General features: G+C 52.6%; 1 protein-coding gene across 1 annotated transcript in view; it reads right to left on the bottom strand.

Moving 5' to 3' along the window:
- KIF26B (kinesin family member 26B) overlaps positions 1–9,952 on the bottom strand; it is a 513,525-nt gene extending 503,573 nt beyond the window's left edge. The window contains exons 1-2 of the mRNA XM_051820805.3: positions 8,829–9,952; positions 7,614–8,015 (exon numbers count right to left, since the gene is read on the bottom strand). Coding sequence (XP_051676765.3) covers positions 7,614–8,015; positions 8,829–8,891 — 465 coding nt within the window. The 5' untranslated portion in view covers positions 8,892–9,952. The remainder of the gene's footprint in view (positions 1–7,613; positions 8,016–8,828) is intronic.
- Between the last annotated feature and the right edge of the window lie 11,453 nt (positions 9,953–21,405).

Below are 21,405 nucleotides of genomic sequence, written 5' to 3'. Positions count from 1 at the left end.
ATCTGTAGTTTTGTCTTTCAAAAAAATAAATAAATCTTTAAAAAAAAAAAAAAGAAAACAATTACAGGCATAAAATCAGCAAAGGAACACCGTATTGATATATCTATTTAAAGAAGTCATTTTTTAAAACCAGCTTCTTAAAAAAATGAATACATAATAACATATAACCTATTTTATATGTTATTGTATATAATGTTATATCATTTTATAACATAAATACATAAAAGTCAATAATACAACCTTGGGCACAATGGGTGAGTTGCCACTTGGAATGTCCACATCCCATATCAGAGTGCTTGGTTCAAGTCCTGGCTCTTCCACTTCCAATCCAGCTTCCTGCTAATACAGACCCTGGGAGGCAGCAAAAGACAGCTCAAGTCCCGGATCTGAACCATCCATGTGGGAGGCCTGGTGAGTTCCAGGTGTCTGGTTTCAGCCTGGCCCAGCCCTTGGCTGTTGTAGGCTTTTAGAGAATGAACCAGTGGATGGAAGAGCTCCGTGTCTGTCTCTGCCTTTCAAATAAAGTGAAAACCATTTTTAAAAGTAAGAGAACAGGATGCAAAATATGTAAATAAATAAACTTGACAAATATCAGTAAGTATCAATTAGAAGAGATAAGGAAGGGGAAGATCCCATTTATAATAGCAACAAAAGATATAACAATATCTAAGACTAAATTTTAAAGACTGTGCAAAACCTATTTGAAGAAGTCTCTTTAAATTTCTGAAAAGTAGGCCTGTTCAAATGGAAGGGCATTCCAGCATTTTGGGAAAGGTTTGACATCGTAAAGACACCAACTCTCAACCCCTCCTCTGAACAATCACTACATTCAGCACAGTTGCAGGTAGGAGAAACAAATTTTGGAGTTAGACAAGTGGCTCCCAAAGTTCACGTGGGAAAGTGGTCAGGAAAGAACAACCAGGAAACTCAAAAAAAAAAGGAACATGTTGTCTGGAGGAGAAAGCTAGCCCCACCCAACACTAAAGCACGCTGCAAAGCTCCTGCAGGTGAAACAGTGTGGAACTGGTACATGAGGAGACAAACAGAGCGCAATGGAAGATCCAGCAGTAGACTCCAGTACACCTGGAAATTCAGTTTAGGATCACGATGGGAGGAAATGGGTGTTTCAATAAGGGTCTGGGTGCAAGTGGACATTTAGAAGATAAAATTCATCTATACCTTTCATTATACACCAAAATAATCTCCCAGTGGGTCAGAGATCTAAGTATCAAAAAGGAAACTAAAAATACTAGAAGAAAACGTAAATTCCTTTAAAACCTGGAGGTGAGGCAGGCATTTGGCACAGCAGCTAGGATGATGCTTTGGACGTCAATGTATCCCACGTCGCAGCTCCCCTTCCTATCCAGCTTCCTGCTAATGTGCACCCTGGGAGAAAACAGGCTCAAGTACCTGGGTCCCTACCCCTCATGCGGAGGACCTGAAATGAGTTCCAGACTCCTGGTTGTGGCCTGGCCCAGCCTCGCCTGCTGTGAGCATTTGGGAAGTGAAGGAGCAGACGGAAGCTGTCTGTCTGCCTTTCAAATAGAAACAAAACCCTGAAAGTGGTGGACAGACACCTCTCTAACCATGACTCAAAATCCAATTTTTTAAAAAAATATTTATTTGAAAGGCAGAGTTACAGGGAGAGAATCAGAGAGAGAAACAGATTTTGCATCTACTGGTTCATTCCAAAAATGACTGCATTGACCCAGACTGGGCCAGGCCAAAGCCAGGATTCTGCAGCTCCATCCAGGTCTCCCACATGAATGGCAGAGCCCCAAGCACTTGGGCTGCCTTCCACTGTTTCCCCAGATGCATGAGCAGGGAGCTGGATAGGAACTGGAGCTGCCAGGACTCACACGGGTGCTCAGACGGGATGCCGGCACCGCAGGCAGAGGCTGACCCTGCTACACCACCAACACGGGCCCCCATATGCAGCTTTACATGTGTTCTGAAGCATTCCAGGGTAAAGGCAGGCAGGACGGGGCTACAACTCCATGTGATGTCTTGATAAATATTTCAAAAGTGATCTAGGAATCCCAACGAATGCAGGCCTTCTGCACCTGCACAACGAACGGTGCTTTAAATGAGCTCATTCTGCTAAGTGCACATCAGGGTGAAAGGTCCATCAGGAGCCCGTTTTACACAGCACTCCTTCCCTGCAACAAGACCCATTAGGCGGCATCTACAAAGCCAAGCAAAGATGCTTTATATGTGGTCAAGATAATGGGAGAGAGGACATTGGTTTTGTGTTCCTTAAAGAGACTGGGTCTTGGTCTTCACCCACCTCCCCACTCCCCAAAGGTGGGTGAGGGTAGGGGGAGACCACACATTGTCCAGCGGGGGGTGAGAGGAGCAGTTACACACAGTGGCTCTGGGATGGAAGTGTGCTTGGATCTCTCTGGGCCTTGCACTTTTTATTCAGGCCTCCTTTTGTGACCTTAGCCACAATCAAGCACCTGGAACTCCAGAGTGAAGAAAAGCAACCAAGTTCGTGTCCATTTTGCTCCCTGAGGTTGTGTATGTGTGTGTCTTGGTACAGTGCCTGACACATAAGGACAAGGATGGTGCCCATTTATCATCACCATGACTACTACATTGGCATGACTGCTGGCTGATGAGTGGTCCAACCTGTGACATAACGCCAAAGAGCTGAAGGTGCCTACATTTTAACTGGCTTACTCCTTCCAAATGCTGGCTGACTACCAGCCTCGACCGTTTAAACATCACATTTCTAATGCAGTAATCCCATCTGCAATGAGCAGGGAAGAAACTGCCACAGGCCAGGGATGTTTGCAAAGTGAATTAAGTCACCATAAAAACTGACCACATTGGTTCCCAGTTCCAAGTCTGGTACAAGGTGAAGCCATCCATCCAGAGCTCGCAACACCTTCAAGAAGAAATGACTGCCCTGGGAGTGTTTTTAGAAACTCCTAACACACTTTAGAAGTGTTTAAATGATAAATGCTGCAGGATTTTGTCATTACTGATCTACCAACTATTAGCTGTATCCAAAATACTTCTGAGATGAGACTCCAATGCAGCTTTTTTTAAACGGTCTTGTCTTAGATGATTTCCACTAGAATTCCTTCCTAATTCAAAAGTCTTTAAAACACAACGTCTATGTTATCTATTTATAAAGCTGTACGACAGCTTCGGGGAGAATCCTTTGGAATACTTATTTTTTCACATCCCTTTTCTGGAGCTGGCAACGCGCAGAAACAAGTGTGTGTATTAATATCGCTCTGCCCCCAAGTCTAGACTCCCTCGAGCTCTATTTAGGGCCCACGGTCGGTGTCTCTGACCCCTGTGACGCATTCCTTTCTTTCATCTCTGCAACTCCCGGCCACCCCTTCTCAGCGTGTCTGGCTAATCTGCCTGATGTTTCTGGGGCATAAATGGACTGAGAATATGTGACTGAGAAAAAATCAGATAGGAATGTGGTTCTGGGCCTTTTTTTTCCCTTGACATAAAAGAATTTCTTTTATTGATATGGAAATGAACAGATGTCTGATAACCTTCTGCCAACCTGGAACATTTCTGCTTCCTCCAGGGACCTTCCTTGGGCTGATGTTTCGCAGGACTTCCACAGCCAATTCAAAAGTCCTGTCGCGGGTATCAGTGCGATCTAGACCAGCCCCAAAACGGGAGACTCCTTCCCTGGCCCCCATTTCTGGCCTGGTGCCCCGACTGCCCATAAAATAGGAAAGACGCTCTTGCCACCGGACAGGAGGCGATTTTATGTTTACACCGGAGCGCTACCACGGGGAGAAGCACTGCGCTCACTTCAAATCACAGCTCTTCACATGCCCTGTTTTAGCTGACCACTTGCACTAGCACTAAAAGAGAAATGATGGGAAGCCGGTGCGCACGCCTTTACCGCTCAAGTCATAACAGTCAGTCCCGATGTTTTACAGTCTGCTCCCCAGACCCAGGTCTCCAAGCACCCAGGTGGGCCGCCACAGGACACGCTGAACCTGCAGCACCAGGACCACAGGCAGGAGGGCTCACCATGACCACATCTCAGAGCCATGAAATAGCCAGTAACAACCTGTTTCATTATTAAATCTGCCTCTGCTCACTCCGCCTCTTCTCTGGAAAACTCCAACTCAACCCAAGGAGATCCAAATCCATTATCATCCTTCTGTCTGAGTTCCATGCAAATCTGTGACTCCTCCCGTTTCCTGCCTCTCACCCATTCCCCTAGTTACATCCAAGGCATTCTGTTGTTTGGTAAGATTTTATCTTCCATCAGCTGGTTCACTCCCTGAATGGCTGCAACAGCCAGGGCTGGACCAAGCTGAAGCCAGGAGTCAAGAGCTGCCACCCAGTCTCCCACGTGGGTGCAGGGGCTTAAGCACTTGGCCATCTTCCACTGCTTTCCCAGGCACATCAGCAGGGAGCTTATCAGAAGTGGAGCAGCCAGGACTTGAACGGGCACACATATGGGATGCTGGCGTGGCAGATAGAGGCTGGCCCCAAGTCACATTGTCTTCTGCCCTGAAGCCCCACCTCCAGTGGTCATGTGACTTCTGAGAGTACTCAGAATAAGTGGGCACTTTCAGGCCACCAGAGCCAACCACTAACTTCTGGGACTACCCAGACCCCTCTGCAGGGTATCCCCTCCCTAAGCAACTGCCCCAAAGACAGAACTAGGAAACCCAATGGGACCAAGAATACACGTTGGCCACATAATATTTGGGGATATACTGACATCAGGAACCAGAAGTGGCAATGTTTGGTAAAAAAAAACCTTCAGCTCTGCAAAAACATGTCTCTCAAAGATTCTTGTCTCATTAATAATCATCAGACTCATGTCTTTCCCTTAAAAAATGGAAGCACTCTCTGCTATGACCTGGAAAAGCAGTGGAAGATAGCCCAAGTCCCTGGGCCCCTGTACCTGCATGGGAGACCTGAAGGAAGCTCCTGGCTTCAAATCCATGCAGCTCCGGCTGTTGTGGTCATCTGGGGAGTGAACCAGTGGATGGAAGACCTTTCTCTCTCTACCCCTGCCTCTCTGTAGCTCTGCCTTTCAAATAAATAAATAAAATTTTTTTTAAAAAAAAGGAAGCTCTTGCCAAACCTCACCTTAGAGTGACATTTTAAGTTTGAATCATTTTTTCCTTAGTCTATCAGTGAGAAAGTTTAAAAAAAAATAGAAGAAAACTGATTTACTCAATGTCCCAAAAGAAATCAGTGGTGGAGAGAGAACTTAATAAGAAGGTTTGTGGATGTGCGCTTCTGCCTTTGACTGCCTGGGAGACTTTTAATGCCACCTAGTCGAATTTAATACTCTACTGAAGAAAATATCCCCCGAATGCAGTTAAGCATCTGAAGTGAATTACAAAGATAATTCTTGCTAATTACCCCTCAAAAACATGTCTTTATCTTCCAGACTCTTATTCTCCAGGGCTAACCCCATGTTGCAGTCACAAATACTGCACTTGTTCTAATGAAACTTAACTCCTTCCGTGCCCAAGGTCCACAGTCTGCCCACCAATGCTGCCTGGGGAAGGAAGGACTTGTCTCCGAGTGACATGGGCTCCCCCACGGTGTGCCGGGTAACACGGCAACTGCTGGTTTCAAACACCACCAACAATAAAGGAATAACAGCATGGTGCCTAAGTAGGGGGTACAAATGCTTAAAGCACGGAGACCGTCCCTAAAATTATTATTCCTAAAGACACACAGATTTGTTGTCAGAATCAAGGCCCTGAAACGCACCACACCGGAACCCCACCCCACCCCACCCCACCCCCGCCGAGCACCAGACACCCCTCTGCACCTGATGGCGCGCTTCGCTGAGCTGACCCCCTATCAAACCTGGGCAACTGTGGCACTGAGATAGTCACGTGTGCGCTTGGGGTGGTCCCTTGTGAGGGTCCCTGTGACCAGCGGCCTTCCACCACATCCCTATGTCGCTGGAAGTCATGGGAGAACGTTGAGGTCCAGGGCTCCAGTGCTGCTTCTGGGGCCTCCACTCGGTCTGACCATTATTCAACTCCAACGTCACGTAAATAAACCGGGTGAATATACTGCCTCCTGTAACATGTAGATGAATGCTGCGGGCCGCTTCAGAAACCGGGTTTGTCACGTGACTCCGTAAACGGGAACAGACGCATTTAAGCTTCAACATTTGTGTCTTCCACCCAGGATTTTTCTTTCCCTTCTTCCATTTTCACGAAAGAGGACTATTTTGGTTTACTTTCACACATGACCAATACTCAAACAACAACACATGCACAGAAGAGCCTATCAAACGAAGGGGTCCTCAAGAACATTCTAAAATAATCAGATAGGCTCTGACTTAATGGAATCGCCAACTACCAGATGATACCCATCTTTAAAAACCAAGGCTCTTCCCATCCTAATCACACGCCCCATCCCCTTACACGACCTCACAGGACCTAACACACCCTCCTTTGTGGCACGCATGGCAGATGCAAATCAATTATGACCTGTGCCTTTTGTGGTTCCTGCCCGCGTCATCCATCAGAAAATAAGCTCCGCATGGACTAGGAGTGTTTGTACCTGTTATCTGCACTACGGAGCCTTGAAGTGGGGGTAGAAAATCAATGAATATTGATGAACGGCCAAACAGCAAATACATGGGAGTGAAGAGATGGCGTGAAATTGCAGGGCCTGGTACCCAAGGTGAGGCATGAGCTTTGAGTCCTGGGGTGTCCTGGCACAGGCAGTACCACACTACAAAAAGGCACACTGACAGCACACCCCGAGGTAATTGTTTTTGAGATGAGTTCTAGACGCACAACCCAACTTTCCTGGAGGTGATTTCCAACAATTTCACAGCATCAGTGGCTATTTGTGGCACATCCGTAAAAACATCAACGCGCGTGTGTTAGGATAAGCAGGCGTGCAGGCAGGCCGACGCAGCCGTTTCTAAACTCCACTCCTCAAAAAAATCACAGTATTTCATCTCCAAAGTCAAAGCAATATAAACTGGGAAATGCCACTGCACAAGGTCAGAAAAACCTCCACAACAATCCTGACTTCTTGACAGGATTGTCTCCCTCACCATTGATTAACATTAAAAAAAAAAAAAAAAAAAAAAACCTCTTTGAAGTGGAAGAGTAAATATTATCACTGGATAGTACTCGCACCCCGCAGCACAAACAGGCCTGCATTGTGTGACACTCGGCAGCCCGGGGGGGTCCCGCCACGCCGCACCGTTGCCATGGAGGGTCAACGTGCTCGACGCGCAGCCGGCCGCCACCTCTTAGTGGTCCTCAGATGGACACAGACAGTTATGGGGAAACGCTCCCCTCCAGGTCTTCGCAAGGGATCGCAGGTGGGGGTGGGGCGGAAAGGCCAATGGGCGGCCCGCAGCCCCGCGTCGGGGACCGCGGGACGAACCCCGGGGGCGCGCCCCGTCAGCTGCAGGACCGCCTGGCGGCGGGGGGGGCGCGTAGGGTCGCCCCGAGCCAGCACCCCCAGGGGTGTGGAGCAGCAGCCGTCAGCGCCAGCGGGGCGCGAGGTCGCGGCGGGCCCGGCAGCTGCGGTGCCGGGCGGTGCGGAGCCGCTGGCGCCCACCCCGGGTCGCGGCTCACCCGGCGCCTCCCTCCCGGCCGCGCCCCCCGCGCCGCGGCGCTCACCTTGCCGGGGAAGGGCCCCGGGAGGAGCAGCTTCAGGGCTTGCCTCTTCAGCTCCACCAGGCGGGCGTTGCAGTTCTCGCACCAGACGCCGCGGTCCGAGCCGGGGGAGGAGCCGCCGCCGCTGCCCGAGCCCGGGGAGCCCGTGCCGAAGCCCGGCGAGCCGCCCAGGGAGCCCGGCGAGCTGGTGCCAATGCCCGGAGAGGCGGGGCCCGGGGAGCCCGTGAAGGAGCTCGGGGACGAGGTGCCCGAGCCGGGGGACGGGGTCCCGGACGAGCCGAGCGCCGAGCCCGCGCCCTCGGGGGTGGGCCGGCTGCCGGCGCGCGACTCCTCATACGCTTTCCGGTACCAGCTCTCAGGGGAGAAGGGCGCCGCGGGCTTGGTGGGCGAGCAGACTTCATTCACCTGCGGGCGAGACACGCGGCGTCAGGAGCTGCGGGGCGGTTGCTCGCGCGCACCGGAGCTGGCCCGGCTGGGGGTGCTCGCCCGCGGGGGCACTCAGTCGCCGCCGAGGGTCCGGCGAACGCCCAAGGGCGCCGCTTCGGGAGCGCTCTAAGGCCTGCGGCCAAACAGTCCTGCCTCCATCTGTGTCGCTAACTGCCCCCAAGTGAGTCCCCACCGCCCGAGTCACCCCTTGCGCCCGTCCCCGGTCGCCGGCGGACTCCTCTGGGGTCAGGAGAAGGGCTCGTTGGGGGACTAGGGGGGGTGGCACCCAGCCGTCTCTGCAGGGGGAGGCCGCAGATTGGGCGCCCCGCGCTTTGGAACCAGGCACCCACCCAAGCGAGAGCCCAGGATAAAAGATCTCCGAAGACCCTTCGCGGGGCGGGGGAGACGGTGATCTGGGGGCTTTTTTATTCACTCGGGCGCAAGCCCTCCGTATCCCGCAAGTCACAGGAGGGGTCTCCAGGCTCCAGGGAGACGACCCGAGGAACCGCAGAGAATCCACGGGAGACCCTTCCCCTCGGGCTTAACTCTGCCTGGAAGTCCAGGAATGCTGCAAAAGTTCCCGGTGCCGGGATGAGGCAGGGACCAGAGGACGCGGAGCACTGCGAGAGCGAGGCGAGCGCGCACGGCCCGGCGGAGGCGCAGCTGCCGCGGGAGCAGGGCTCGGGGCCGCGCGCTGGCCACCGGCGCGCGGGGCCGCACGTCCCGGGAAGGGGCCGGCCGGCCGGGATGGGCCTGGAAAGGCGTCTCCGCGCCGTGCCCGGCGCAACTTACCCCGTATTTCTTGCCCCTGCTGGAGACCGCAAGCCTCTCTTTATTCCCAGCTACGGAATTCATCGTGGCTTCTCCGGAGCAGAGCGTCTCGGGGTTCCTTCCAGCACGGCTGCATCCAAAGGGGGAGGGGGGTCTCGAGACCCAGACGCGCCCCGGGTTGCAGGGGGTTGTTCTTGGCCCGCAAGTCAAGGTTTCCTAGCCGGGGGGAGGGGGCATAAAAGCCAAGTCACGGGAGCAGTGAGGCTGCGGGGAGGGTGGAGGTGGCCGGTTATTCTTCTCTTCCGATGCGTTTCATCCTCGCGCCGTGCCTCCTCCGGGCACGCGTTCTCTGCCGGCAGTCACAGCCAGACGGCCGGCCTATTCCTCGGCCCCGCACCGGGAAACGCAGGGGTGCGATCCAGACTCGCAGCCCCGCAGGACGCCGGCGAGCCCGGGCCCCGGCCGGCGCGTGAACTCCGTCCGCCCAGCCCGCGGGGGGTGGGGGTGGGGGTGGACTTGTCTCCTTCACCGAGCGCGGTAACTGAGTTCAAAAGAAATTCTCCCAAAATATAAAGATCCAGGCTCGGGGAGGAGCCTCGGCGTGTCGCCGAGCCAATATGCGCCGGCCCGCTTCGCCTGACAGTTGCGCGAGGGCAGGGAGAGGGGCGGCTCCGCGTGGCCCGCGCCGTCCGCGGTCAGCGCGCGCGTGTGCGCCCGGCTGCCGCGCCGAGCCCCGGGAGCCGCGGCCCCGCCACCCGGGGGCCCGCCGCCTGCCTGCCGCCGCCGCCGCCGCCGCCGCCGCGCCGGCCGGGATCCATTTTATGCCGCGGCGCCGCTCCTGCCTGACATTGCGCGACCGAGCGCTGGGGCGGGGGTGGGGTCATAAATCCCGCAGGGTGCGGGGAAGTTGCTGGCTGGCAGCCCGCCCGCCGCCCGGGGCGCTGGTGACCCCGCGCTGCGCCGGCCGGGGACTGCGGGGCAGCGCCGAGCGAGCGCGGCTGGACGGAAGTGCTGCGCCCGAGCCGCCCCCGCCCCCAAATTCTTTCTCTTCCTGGCGAGGCTTGCAGGTCTGCCTTTGAACCGCCGCGTGAAAGGGACTGAGTCACAAACAAGTCCGCAAACACACCGGGGCCTCCCCCCCGCCCTTTGTTCTCCGAGACCTGCCCTCCCGCACCCCCAGCCCCGCGCAGCGCCGCGGCCCCTGGCGCCCCGCCCGCAAGCTGCGCCTCGCCGCGCCGCCCCGGCCTGGGACAGGTGGGCCCGGAGACCCCCCGCGGGCCGCCGCCGAGCCGAGGACACGCAGCGCGGACGGCGCGGGCCTGCGCAGGGGGTGTGGCGCGCGAGCTGGCTGCGGCCGCCGCGTGCCGGGGGCTCGGTGCTCACCAAGCCCGCCGCCTCCCGCACCCGGGCCCCGCAGCCGTCGCCTCCTCGGCGGTCGCCGCGCCCCGCCCCGGAGCAATCGGCGGAGGCTAGGCGCCACACGTGGCCGCGCCGGGGCGTCATTTTTTCATCTCCCGGGAGGACATTTCTCTTGGCGAGCCGGCAGGTCCGTTTTGTCGTGACCTTTGATTTAACACCCGCGAGACGGCCCCGCGCGGGCCCGGGGATCACGTGGGACGTCGTGGCATCTCCACGCCCGGGAGTCGTGGCCCGGCGCGGCCAGGGCGCACGGGATGGCCGGGGCTGCGCCGCCGCCGGCCTCCTCCTGCCACAGGGAGGAGGCCCGTGGAGCCGGGAAGAACGGCCATCGCAGATCGGGAGCCCAGGGGCGACGCCGCCCCGGCTGCCTTCCGCGGGGAGATTCGCGCCGCGCCTCCCGGCGCCGCAAGCCCCCGCGTGGGAACATTTCACAGCTACCCAAGCGCGGTAAAGAGACCAAAATGAAAAGCCCGACAACACTGTGGAAGTTCCCATCGCATTCCCACTTGCACCGTGAACGCGAGCCTCTCAGTAGAGGACCCGAGTGGGGGGCAGGTACACCTCCCCGCCGCGCGCGCCGCCGCCCAGCCACATCTGTATTCCGCCAAGACGCCGTGCCAAACACTCTGGCCATGAGCGGCGAGCGTGGTCCGGCCCCAGGGACCAGCCAAAGAGGGGGAGCCCGTGTGGGCAAGGCCCGAGTGTGGAGGGGGAGCCGCCGCGGAGCTGCGCTGTGCCGCGCTGCGCACCTTGGAGACCCGCGAGCCCAGGGCTGGGCCCATCTGCATCCCCCAGCAGCCAGGGCCCAAATGTGCGTATTGGCGGGCTCGGAGCGCCCTCTGTTGCCGAAAGGGTAGGACCGCAGGCCCGGCGATAGGGATTCCAGGGTTTTTCAAGTTGATGGAGACGTTATCTGCGGCGACACGAGCTCAGGTTCAGTGTTCAGTTCTGTAGATTTACACAAGTGGGTGCTCGCCGTTAAGCTGCTTCCTCAATAGAGAGATACATGTCCGTCGTCCCCTGTCTCTCCCCTGGCAGTCTCCACCCTTCATAAGCAGCCACTGTTCTCATTTCCAACCCCATAGATGAGTTTTGACTGACCTTGGTTTTTGTTTTTATCCATAGAATCCACGTAGGATAACTCTTGTGTTTGGATTTTTTTTCATTTAATATAGTTTTTTTTCTATTTAAAAAATATTTATGCCGGCGCCGCGGCTCAATAGGCTAATCCTCTGCCTGCGGCACCAGCACCCCGGGTTCTAGTCCCGGTCAGGGCGCCGGATTCTGTCCCGGCTGCTCCTCTTCCAGTCCAGCTCTCTGCTGTGGCCAGGGAGTGCAGTGGAGGATGTCCCAAGTACTTGGGCCCTGCACCCGCATGGGAGACCAGGAGAAGCACCTGGCTCCTGGCTTTGGATCAGCGCGGTGCACCGGCCACAGGGGCCATTGGGGGGGAGTGAACCAACGGCAAAGGAAGACTTTTCTCTCTGTCTCTCTCTCTCACTGTCCACTCTGCCTGTCAAAAAAAAGTTTATTTATTTGAAAGAGTTACAGAAAAAGAGAGAGGGAGAGAGAAGAGAAGTCTTCCATCCACTAATTCACTCCCCAAATGGCCACAACAGCCAGAGTTGGGACAGGTGGGAAGCCAGGAGCCAGAAGCTTATTCCTGGTCTCCCACATGGACGCAGGGGCCCAGGGACCTGGGCCATCTTCCAGTGCTTCCTCAGGCCACAGCAGAGAGCTGGAGTGAGCAGCAGGGACATGAGCAGGTGCCCACATGGGACGCCAGCATCAAGAGCAGTGGCTGTATCCACTACATCACAATGCCAGCCGAGTAACAGATTTTTTTTTTCATTTCAGGTTGTTCCTAGCATGGATCTGGCTTCTGTTTGTATGCTCGGTTTTTTGCTCCCCCATCTGTCCTGCCTTCTTTTAAATAGAAGAGTTTGTAGTTTTCTATTTTCATCCCTGAAACTCTAGTACTTATAATTCTCATCTTCCCTTTCGTGGGCTGCTTAGAGCTAACACTGTGCCACCTCTAGAAAGTAAGCTTGCACAATACAAAGAGAATGCCACCCCACCTCCCTCCTTTGGGCTCCTCTGATGTGTGCTGTATCTACACACATCATCAAGCCTGCAATGCAATCGTATCGATTTTACTTCAGTAATCTATTGCCATTCAGTGAAGCTAGAAAGTTTAAGTTTTTCAAATTTATCCGATCTTACCCTCCCTTGATCTCTTTGGGTTTTCTTTCTCCGTCAGAGCCAAGTTTCTAACAGGGCTATTTTATTTTTAAGATTTATTTTATTTATTGGAAAGAGGTGCAGAGAGAACTAGAGACACACAGAGAGAGGTCTTCCATCCACTGGTTCACTCCCCAAGTGGCTGCAATGGCCAGAGCTGAACTCCGATCCGAAGGCAGGAGCCTGGAGCTTCTTCTGGGTTTCCCACGCTGGTGCAGGGGCCCAAGCACCCAGGCCATCTTCTACTGCTTTCCCAGGCCATAGCAGAGAGCTGGACCAGAAGCGGAGCAGCTGGGTCTCGACTGGCGTCCATATGGGATGCTGGCACTGCAGGCGGTGGCTTAACCCACTACACCATAGCGCTGGCCCCAAATGGGGCCCTTTTCTTTCAGTTTGAAGAGCCTTTAGCATTTCTTGTGGTGAGTCTCCTGTCAACATTTCTTTACATTCTGCTCATCTGAAGAAGGCTTTGTTTCATTTTTATGTTTGACAATGCATTGCATTGCGCTGGCTGGCTGGGGTGAAGGTTATTTTCCTCTCAGCCCCGCAAGGACACCATTTGTCACCCTCTGGCTGTACTTGCTCTAAGATTTTATTTATTTGAAAGGCAGAGTTATACAGAGAGAGAGGAAAAAAAGGTCTTCCATCCGCTGGTTCACTCCCCAATTAGATGCAATGACCAGAGCTACGCCAATCCGAAGCCAAGAGCCAGGAGCTTCTTCTGGGTCTCTCACATGGGTGCAAGGGCCCAAGGACTTGGACCATCTTCCACTGCCCTCCAAGGCGCACTAGCAAAGAGCTGGATTGGAAGTGGAGCAGCCAGGACTCACCCAGCGCCCATATGGGATGCCGGTACTGCAGGTGGAGGCTTAGCCCGCTGCACCACAGCGCTGGCCTCTGCCCTCGCTTCTGATTCCAGGTCAGCAGGGATTCTGATAGACGTTCTCCTGTGTGTCTCCTGCATGTTCTTTTTCTCTGCGGTGCTTTGAAGGTGCCCTCTTTTTTTGTTTGTTTTTTGACAGGCAGAATGACAGTGAGAGAGACAGAAAGGTCTTCCTTTACTGTTGGTTCACCCCCCAATGGCCGCTGTGGCCGGAGCACCACACTGATCCGAAGCCAGGAGCCAGGTGCTTCTCCTGGTCTCCCATGTGGGTACAGGGCCCAAGGACGTGGGCCATCCTCCACTGCACTCCCTGGCCACAGCAGAGAAGTGGCCTGGAAGAGGGGCAACCAGGACAGAATCCGGCACCCCAACTGGGACTAGAACCCGGGGTGCCGGCACCACAGGCAGAGGATTAGCCTATTGAGCCGCGGCGCCGGCCAAAGGTACCCTCTTGACCTTTGGTCTTCAACAATCTGACCTTGGTGTGGGTCTCTCGATATTTATCCCACTTAGGATTTAATGAATTCCTCAGATCTAGAAGTTGATATAGAAGTTTTTCCATCAAGTTTTAGGAATTTGCAACTATGATTTATTTAAATATTTTTTCTGCCCCAGTCGCTGTCTCCTCTCCTGGAACTCTGATCACACGGCTGTTACTACACTGCTTGATGTGGTGCCACAGGGGACTAGAGCTCTACCTGTCCTACAGACTGGATAATTTCTACTTTACCTATTTTTTTTTAATAATTATTTGAAAGACAGAGTAAAAGAGAGAGAGGGAGACATGGAGAGAGAGATCTTTCATCTGCTGGTTCACTCCCCGAATGGCCACGATGGCTGGGACGGGACCAGGAGAAAGCCAGAAGTCTAGAACTCCAACTGGGTCTCCTGCATTGGTAGCAGGGGCCCCAGCACTTGGGCCATCTTCTGCTGCTTTCTTAGCTGCATTATTAGGAAGCTGGATCAGAAGTGGAGCAGGTGGGACTCCAACCACTGTACATACACCACAACACCAGCCCCTCTACTTAGCCTGTATTCAGAATGCTGACCCTTGCTTCTGCAATCTCCAATCTTCTGTTAAACCTACACAGTAAATTTTTCACTTCAAATGTTGTGTATTTTTCCATTTCTCTGTTTCTTTTATAGTGTGTGAACATACTGTAGTTATGATAGCAGCTGTAACATGCTTGTCTGAATTCCAGCGTCTTGCTCACTTGGGGGTCCTTGTCTATGGACTGATTTTCCTAGTGACTGTGAACCACATTTTCCTGTTTCTTTTCATAGTCAGTAGACTTCACCTATTGCTGGATATTGCAGGTGCTGTGTTGTGAAGAAGCTAGATTCTATTCTTTCCCTTGAGTTTCCACTGTGTTCTGGCAGGCAGCTAAGTTGCTGGTGGCTCACTGCCACGGTTTGTGTATGACTTGAATATGCCCCCTAAGGTGCACCTGTTGGAAGCTTGGTCCTCAGTGTGGAGATCTGACAGCTGGTGCTACCTTCAGGAGGTGGCGCCTTGGCTGGGGTTCGGGAACTGAGAGTGCTGCCCTCAGAAGGAATTGATGTAGCTCTCTGGTTAGTGCTCATCAGAGCTATTCTAAAAAGCAAGCGTGGGGTGGGCACCATGGCATAGAGGGTAAAGCCTGCAGTACCAGCATCCCATATGGGCACTGGTTCAAGTCTCGGCTGCTTCTCTTCAGATCCAACTTCCTGCCCCACGTGGGAGTCCTGGAAGAAGCTCCTGGCTACTGACTTCAGATCAGCACAGCTCAGGCCATTGTGGCCACTTGGAGAGTGAACAAGCAGATGGAAGATTTTCTCTCTCTCTCTCTCTCTCTCCCCTCCCCCCTTTGCATTTCAAATAAATTTTAAAAAAAATAATAAAGGGATTCTGTTATTTTTGCCCCTAGGTATGGAAAAATCCCTCAGTCCTGGAACTCGTTCTTCATCTCTGAGATGTGGCCCTTGGGAGGACTCAAGAGAAAGCCTTTGTTGAGGCCTCTGAACTTGACATTCAAACTCCCGCTCTGCCCCCTGCCATAGGCAGCGGCTGAGATCCCTGCTGCACACTCTGCCTTCGAGGTGCTGTTTTCCCTGGCCCCTTGTAACTCTTCCATTTACGCAGAGCGCAAAGGTATCAGCCAAAGCTTGGAAGGAAACCTAGTGCCAACCTCAAGGCTGCCTCCCTGGCCGGGGCTCTCTCCTCTCCAGGGTTTTCTGCCTCCCTTTCCAGCCACCCGGGCAGCCCTGCACTCCACCGGGTAATACTGCAGACCGGAGTCTGCCTTCTGCCTGCAGTGTAGCCACCAGCCTCAGCAGACAACCCTGACTCTGCTCCAGTCTCTGCCCGCCCTGGTCCATTCTCCAGTGCCCGGAAATACTGTTGTCCGGCTTTTGACAGTTTTCCTGAGGGACTCTCAATGTTGTATATGAGGGACTGCCTAGTTTTAGTCTTCAAGTGGGTTTTTTCAGGTCTGCCTTGGGCTATTAGAATTCTCGTAGCTTCAGTGTTGTTGTTGTTGTTTTCCTGAGACTTGGCAGCCTGCATACAGCTGTAATTTAATTTTATATTAGACTTGGAAATCCCAGTGGTGCAGCTAAACTCTTCATAGACAGGTGAATGGGTGCTATGGATATAAATACAGACGTACTTCTCACATCTTCACATTCGAGGGTGTTAACAGCATGACTTCAGGATTTAGGTGGCAAAAGGACTCATTTTAAGAATGAATAAAATTAGGTACCAGCTTCTGTGATTCCACTGAAAGCCCTGGTAGAAAACAGAGTGTCTGATACAGCCAGGAGCACCAAGTACAGAAACACTGAAGGGCTAGTGCCTGGCTGGCTCTGAAACTCTGGCTCCATAGTCCTTGTGGCTCCATTGTTAAATGGACACAATTTCTTGGGGAAGATCACATGGAACGTTCATATGTTCAGAGAATGCAATTTAGCTTTCCCACTATTTATATTTTTGGGGATTTAATAGCTCATAAGTTTTATAGCTAAAATTGACTGTGCCGTTGTGTTTTTGGACGTCTCATTAAAACACCGAAATCAGGCTGGCAAGTTCCAAGTGCTAAGCGGAATAGAACAGATTCCACACCTCTGGAGAGTTTTCCTGCTGAAATCCCTCCCCCATCAGAGCCGGTGCAAAGCGTGTGCCAACGGCAGCTGTGTTTCTCCTTGGAAGATGATTCAAGCAGCTTCCACTGGCCATGTTGCATCTTCTTGAATACACAGACACCATTTCCACGCGATCTGCTGCTGCTCTGGGGACCATACGGCCATGCATGAGCTGCCCATGTGTCGTCAGCAAGCTGCTACCTTCACTCTGTGTGTGTGGCCGCTGCTGTCGCGGGAGAGGAGGGCTGTGAGTCTGACAGCTGAGAAGCCTTCCACTCCTAGAATACCATTCAGTCCTTAATCGTGTTAGCCTTATAAATTCCTCTGATGCTCTATTCCAAGTCTTTTTTTTTTTTTTCTTTTTGACAGGCAGAGTTAGACAGTAAGTGAGAGAGAAAGGTCTTCCTTCCGTTAGTTCACCCCCAAATGGCTGCAACGGTCAGCGTGCTGCGCTGATCCGAAGCCAGGAGCCAGGTGCTTCTCCTGGTCTCCCATGGGGTGCAGGGCCCAAGCACTTGGGCCATCCTCCACTGCACTCCCTGGCCACAGCAGAGAGCTGGCCTGGAAGAGGGGCAACCTGGACAGAATCCGGCGCCCCAACCGGGACTAGAACCCGGTGTGCCAGCGCCGCAGATGGAGGATTAGCCTAGTGAGCCGCAGCGCCGGCCATATATTCCAAGTCTTGATTTCAGTCCAGAAGACAAAGGTACAGAAAAAGGAAGGATGTGAACTGGACACGTGTGACCAGAGGGATACATTTTTGAGGGGTTGTTAGCATTCTTTTGCATTGAGGTTGGAGGAGAAAGACCAGGTATTAAAAAGAGTTGAGGAGAATGGGGCCACACTGTGGCACAATAGGTTAAGCCTCTGCCTGTGACACTGGCATCCCATAAGGGTGCAGGTTCGAGTTCCAGCTATTCCACTTGCAATCCATCTCCCTGCGGTGGCCTGAGAAAGCAGTAGAAGATGGCTCAAGTCCTTAGGCCCCTGGACCCATGTGGAAGACCCAAGGGAAGCTCCTGGCTCCTGGCTTTGGACTTGCCCAACCCCAGTCATTGCAGCCATTTGGGGAGTGAACCAGCAGATGGAAGATCTCTCTTTCTCTCCTTCTCTCACTATAACTCTGCCTTTCAAAAAAAATTAAAGCTTAAAAAAAAAAAAGAGTTGAGGACAATAAGACAGTGAAGGTTCAGCCCATTACCACTGTGCAACAGCCTTGGGCAGTGCCACCACTCATCACAGGAGGTGGGAGAAACCTGCCTTGAAGGAGGCATCACAGCCCCTCTAACCCCAGTCCTAACAGCAAAGGAAAACACACAAGCTGCAGCTGCATTAGTCAGGGGTCATGTGATGACGTGCAGTCTAATCAGACAATGGAATATCACGCAGCCCTTAAAAATGGTTTCCATAAATCAACAATGGGATGGAAAGATATTGGTGACATAATCGTGTTAAATGAAAAAAATTAAAATGTGTGTACACTATGATAATGCAATAAAACCAAAAGAAAGTTACATAGAGAAAAAAGACTAGAATTAACACTAAAATATTAAGCATATAACAATTCTTGGGGGAGGAGGCAGTTACTAGCTTTATATTTTCTAAGACAAATGCAATATAATTAAAAGACTGCTAAAATTTTTAAAAATTCAGCAAGTTTTAGTTGTTTGGAGCTAGACGGTAAGGAGCTACTACATGCCACATAACGCATCCATAGCTACGCACACCCTCACACACACACATGTGCTCGGCATGTGACACACTTACACACACATGTGCTCCCCATGCCCAGCCTACATCAGCAGACCGAAACACAAAGCTGGACATGGAGCCGGGGAGAGAACATTGGGGATTCAAATAAATATCTTACAATAAAGATTTTGAAACACAAAAAAAGAAAAAAAAAAAACTCACGTGCTCTGTTTATCTTTATAACTTCCTAAGTTTGCAGTTAGGAGGGGACCCCAGAGTTCTTTAAGGATGAGGTAACTTATCCAAAGACACAGAGTCAGCCAGAGTGAGTGCCAGGGAAAACACAGACCCTTCCCTGATCCCCAGGCTGGAACCACACACAGCCTCTGGACCAGAGGTGCAGCCTGTGGGGGTGGCAGGTGCAACCCAAGAAGGCTGTGAAAGTCAGGATGGAGAAGAAAAGCTACCACTCAAGTGGCTGCTCCCAGGAAGGGAGAGCTAGGCCAGAATGTCATTCTCTGAGGAGTGCCTGGAGGCATTTTTATTTATAATTTCTAAAGCAGCACTCAGCTTACAGGTCAAGTAAACAAACCAGCAGGACAAAGGAAGCAGATAAAGTTGGGAGAGGTCAGAGGAAGGGGAGGCAGCCCCAGTGGAGGGAGGGGGAGCACTCCCCCCCGCCCGCCCACAAGGATCAGACACTCAGAGGTTGGGAGTGAGCCCAGAGCTCAGAGCGCCGTGGGACTCTGGAGGGACAGAGCCACCTACCCCAGCCCATGTGATATTTTGAAAATGGAGCTTAGGAGTTTGAACCTTAAGCAGTAGAGAATACTCAAGGGTTTTGATAACAAGGATTAGCACCAAGGCCGCATGGTCACATGAATTCAGTAGAAGTTGGTTAAGAAAAGTTGAAGTGGTAGGACACAGAAGCAGGCATACCAGTTAGAAGGGAAAAGTGACGGGAGCCTTACAATTCAGTCATTAGAAAACCAACAATCTAATCCAAAGACACAGACCAATGTTACATCAAAGAAGCCATGCACTTGGCTACTGAGCACCTAGAACAACACGTAGCATCGTTAGTAATTAGCAAAGGGAAAAGGCCTATAGGAAACCATGTGTTGTCCCCTACAGCAACGAAAATTGAAAAGCCAGAGGATAATATTGTTGAGGATGCGGAGAAATGGGAGCCATCCTTGGCAGTTTCTCAAGAAGTTAAAGTGACTATATCACCCATCAATTCCACTGCCTACCCCTAGGAGAAACAAAACACACATTCACACAAAGACTTACACATAGCAACATTGTTAATAATAACCCGGAAGTGGAAAACGCCTGAATATCCTTCAGCTGATAGACAAAATGTGGTATATCTGTACAATGGAATAGTACTTGGCATGAAAAAGGAATAAAATATTGACCCATACAACATGCATGAGCCGCACATGAGCCGGGTTATGCCACGTGAAAGAAACCAGACACGAGAGAGCACATGTTGTGTGATGCCACTGATATGAAATGTTCAGGAGAAAAAAAAGCAAATCTATGGAGACAGAAAGTAGCACAGTGGTTGCCTAGGAATGGGGACAGGAACAGGGTTTACTGTAAATGGGCAGGAGAGATCGTATGTAAGACAGATTCGTGGTGGTATCTGCACCGTGCAGTAAATTTACAGAGAAATACTGAGACATGCACTTGACTAGGGAGACTTTGATCATTGGTAAAATGTATCTCAATAAAGCCGATCTATGAAGATGGCGGCAGAGGTGAAAGGGGAGTGGAATTGTGGCACTGAGGACTGAATTCTCAGCGCCCAGTGGCTACGTACACGGGGAGACCAAACAGGCGTGAGGAGGGAGCGGCAGGGCTCCGGGATGACTGCCAGACACGTGAGCAGGGCGGGAGCAACGGAACTCAGGTTTCCAGCGACAGGGACATTGTCCGATGTAGAGAAGACTGGGCCACCACCGCCCCAGTGCCTTTTCCTTCTGAAGCAGAAGTGCCATAGTCGACCTGGGCACCCATTTCAGGAAGCGCAGCGCATCCGGCTGGAATCCCACGGGCCTACCTTCATGTGGACCAGAGTCTTGGGAAGTGAGCCCAGTGCTGGGAAGAGTGTGCCAAGTCCCCAGCTGCTTGCTGCTGCCAACAGCGGAGTAATTTCAAAATGAAACAAAACTGAGACTGTGTGCACAGTTGTTTAAAAATCCCGATATTAGGGTTTCTGGAAGGAACGGCTGGAAGGAGGAGAGGTACTGCCTCTGTCCAAGCCCTGTGAGCCTCAGGGAGGCAGGCGTGACAGGGCCAGGCTGCAGGGGTACAGCCACCCGTCAGCCACCATGCTGATGGGTACAGAGGCACAGACAGCCCAGGGAGCAGCTTCCGAGGCCATGGGGGAGGAAACTGCCCTGCCCCTGCATGGGACACAGGGAATATGCAGGGGATGTAGGATTCGCATAATCTCACCAATGAGGGATTCAAATCAAGGCCAGTTTTGCTCAGCCGTGCTGCTGTTGCTCACACCTGGAGGGTCACCTGGGGCCGGGGACCAGCATGGGGAGCCTCTGGTACTCATCAGAATTGCTACCCCATCATCACTGCGGTCAGCACCACCTTTGTCACATCCCCTTGGTCTCACAGCCCTGCAGGGGCTGCCATCACACCTACACTTGCCAAGGCAGTCTGCCCTAACGTAATCTTTCCCTGGAAACCTAGTAGTTCTGACCTCCTTGTGTTTGGCCCACTGGACGTGCAGTGGGGAGACAAGGAGGGAAGGAGAGAGCGTGGATGGGTCGATGGATAGGTGGATGGGTGAGTGGATGCGTGGGTGGGTAAGTGGGTAGAAGGGTGGGTAGGTGGATGAGTGGACAGATGGGTGGGTGGGTGGGTGAGTGAGTGGATGGGTGGGTGGATGGGCTGGAGACATAACCTTGGAAAAAAAGAGGGATCAGATGAGCGTGACTGGACCAAGGATGGTGCCAGGTGTGGGAACCCAGCACCGCACTTTGCCTTACACAAAGGCAGAGACTGGGATCAAGCTGTGCTCCTTCTTGCTACTTTTCAAATATAGAAAGAAATCACAGGATTTAAACGTAAAGGCTCATTTAAAAACAACAGCACAGATAAGCATCAGAGAATTCAAGAGTTACGGTTTCCACAGCAACGTCCACGTGGCCGCCCAACTACTATTAAATAAATGAAATTAAGCATTTATGGTGCCCTTGACATTCAGCCATATGCTGA

Source organism: Oryctolagus cuniculus, chromosome 13 (assembly GCF_051225735.1).
Source record: "Oryctolagus cuniculus isolate XC-2025 breed Fujian yellow rabbit chromosome 13, ASM5122573v1, whole genome shotgun sequence".
NCBI lineage: Eukaryota > Metazoa > Chordata > Mammalia > Lagomorpha > Leporidae > Oryctolagus > Oryctolagus cuniculus.
The sequence above is the reverse complement of the archived record's forward strand: the minus strand, read 5'-3'. Positions and strand labels throughout refer to the sequence as shown.